This window comes from Triticum aestivum, chromosome 5A (genome assembly GCF_018294505.1).
Source record: "Triticum aestivum cultivar Chinese Spring chromosome 5A, IWGSC CS RefSeq v2.1, whole genome shotgun sequence".
NCBI lineage: Eukaryota > Viridiplantae > Streptophyta > Magnoliopsida > Poales > Poaceae > Triticum > Triticum aestivum.
In genome coordinates this window covers 451,174,489-451,176,968 of record NC_057806.1, presented here as the reverse complement: position 1 = coordinate 451,176,968, position 2,480 = coordinate 451,174,489, and the positions used below count along the sequence as shown (strand labels likewise).

The 2,480-nt window shown below is 63.9% G+C and overlaps 1 protein-coding gene across 1 annotated transcript; it reads right to left on the bottom strand.

Annotated features, from left to right (window-relative positions):
* Positions 1-218: 218 nt before the first annotated feature.
* On the bottom strand, positions 219-2,480 carry LOC123103938 (uncharacterized). The gene is made up of 2 exons (XM_044525638.1): positions 2,149-2,480; positions 219-2,079 (listed from the first exon to the last, which is right to left on the bottom strand). Coding segments are annotated over exons 1-2 (756 nt in total). The 5' UTR covers positions 2,151-2,480; the 3' UTR covers positions 219-1,325.

The window sequence follows — 2,480 nt, the reverse complement described above, 5'->3', positions numbered from 1 at the left end:
GGAGAGAAAATTACGGAGGGAGGAGGGAATAAACGAGTCGGTTTTTGCTAGGTTGGGGCATTCAAGTTTGGTTTCCTGGATCGCGAGGAAAGAGGGCTGCATGGCCTCGAGGTTAGCACGAACGTCCCTACACTTGCATGCGTCGCCAAGCCCACGTACATTCCACGTACAAAGAGAAAAAAGAGCCGTCATGATGGACCCGCAAAGCACCAACAAAAGAACAAGAAGTAAAAAAACAACAGGATTGATGAGAGACACAGGAGGGCCTAAGGCCGTTACACACCCCACGGGGGGAAAAGATAAAGGAAAAAGAGATAAGGGTCTCCGGCAGCCATGCAAGGCCCACGGACGGGAGACCTATACCAATCCTGAAGATCTAATAAAGGGGAGGGAAGGAGTCGGGGGGAAGCAAGCATAGGCCCGAGCTGGAAGTGACAGCAGCATGGAGAAACGTGGCCCTACACAGAGGAAAGAGATCATGCAGCGTCGAACGCCTCCTCAGCGCGAGCGCAAGCGGCAAGCGCGTCCAGGTCGACACCACATGGCTCCCCCAGGGCTTGAAGCTGACGAAGGGAGAGGGAGTCGGGCACGCCATCGTTGACGCCAATGCCGGCAGCCCGCATAGCAGCGCGGAGGCGGGGGGAGCCCTTGGAGTAGTCGAAGCGCGCCGCCTTGACCGCCTTGGCCCGGTCCAACATCTTGACGTACAGGGACGGCTCCTTTCGGGCGAGGCGGGAGCTACGGCGACCGGTGTGGTCCGTGTCAACCGCGCGCATGCGCCGGCCACGACGCTTGAGGGCGGCGTGCTCGTGGTCGTCGTTTGCCAGCTCGGAGGGCAGCATCACCGGGGAGGGAAGCATCAGGGCGTGGCCGTCAGCAGAGGCGGGGTCAGAGATGGAGGAGTCGCTGCCCTCGTCTTGAAACAGAGGGGTTGCCGGAGGGAAGATGGCGCACCACTTGGGAGGGAAGGGCTCAGAGAGCAGCCCAGCCATGCGGCGCCCAAGCCCCCGGCGAAAGGCGGCCATGGCCGCGCTCTGCTGGGCACCAGGGAAGTCGTCGATTGGAGTAGGAGCAGCAGGGCGTGGCTCGATGGAGAGGGAGTCGAAGCCGCGAAGACTGAGCGTGTCGATGTCGTCCATGCCAGTGGAGTGAGGTCCACGCGGCGAGCGAGGAGGGGAGACACCATCCCCCTCAAAGTGGAAGGAGGAGACGGACGAGCCATCCTCCTCGACGGACCAGAAGCGAATGCGGCGGATGCCCACTTCCATGGAGAGGTCGCCATCGAAGTTGCGGACGAGAAGAGCATGGGGGACGTCGTCCTCGTGCTACAAGCGGATGACAAGATGCACGGCAGAGAAGTCGAGGTCGTTGAGGCAAAGGGGGTCGATGCAGCAGACGTTGCCGATGGAGCGGAAGGCGTTGCGGATCCCACCCTCGTGCCAGTGCTCGAGGGGGAAGCCGATGGCCGAGAGTTGGGTGAAGCAGGTGTATTCCCACCCGAAGCGGTTTTCCCCGTTCTCCAGGCGCTCGAGGGTGATGACGTGCCCGGCGAACGACATGGGGAAGTGCTGCATGGCCTGCTCCCGAGCGCTCTCGGAGGAGAAGACGATCATCATGGCGCCATAGTGGGAGGCAGCAAGACCGACGGAGGGGTTGCCGGCGCGCTGCTCCAGGGCCCGACGGAGGAGGTCGCCCGAACTGGAGGAAGCCGGGTCGACGAGGGCGTAGGAAAAGCGGCGGGAGTGCGCCATGTCGACCACCATAGGCATGAAGACCTCAGTGTACTCCGGCCGGCGGAGCCCGGCGGCGCCCTGAGGCGGCAGCTGGGTGGGCGGAGCCTCCATCTCTGGAGCCGGCGGGGGCGGGGGGCTTGCGGACGAGGAAGAGCCGCACGAGGGCGGGGCCCCGCGTGGGAACAAAGTGGGAGGACGCACCGAGAAGGGGATGGTGCGCTCCGCCTCGACCTCCCGGTAGTAGCGGTCCAACCAGTGCTCACGCGGAGGAGCACGCGGCATGGGGGAGTTGGGCGGCGAGGTCGAGCGGGAGCGGGACAGAGACCGGAGAAGCTCGTCGGAAAGCCTGCGAGGGGGAGAGGAGGGTGAGAGGCAGGGGACACAAGGGACGGGGGAAGGAGGGGCTCGAACTTACATGCTGAGCTTAAGTGCCCGGAACGCCCGCAATCACGGCAGCGCACGGGGTCGCGGCAATCGCGGACGAGGTGCTCAGCGGAGTAGCACTTGTGGCACAGTTTTTTGACTGGAGAGGAGAGGAAGGCAAGGAGGCGGCGACGGTGGAGATGAGGAGGAGCCGAGGAGAGCAGGGCGTCCTTATAGGACTGTAGCGGAGTGGGAGCACCGTCCGCAATAGTGGCGGCCGGGGAAACCAGAGATGGGCGAGCGGCGCTACAGGCCGCATCGCAGAGCGTCCGGAATCGCGGTGTAGAGGGCGGAGAGGAGGAGGGAATCGCGGGTGACAGCGGA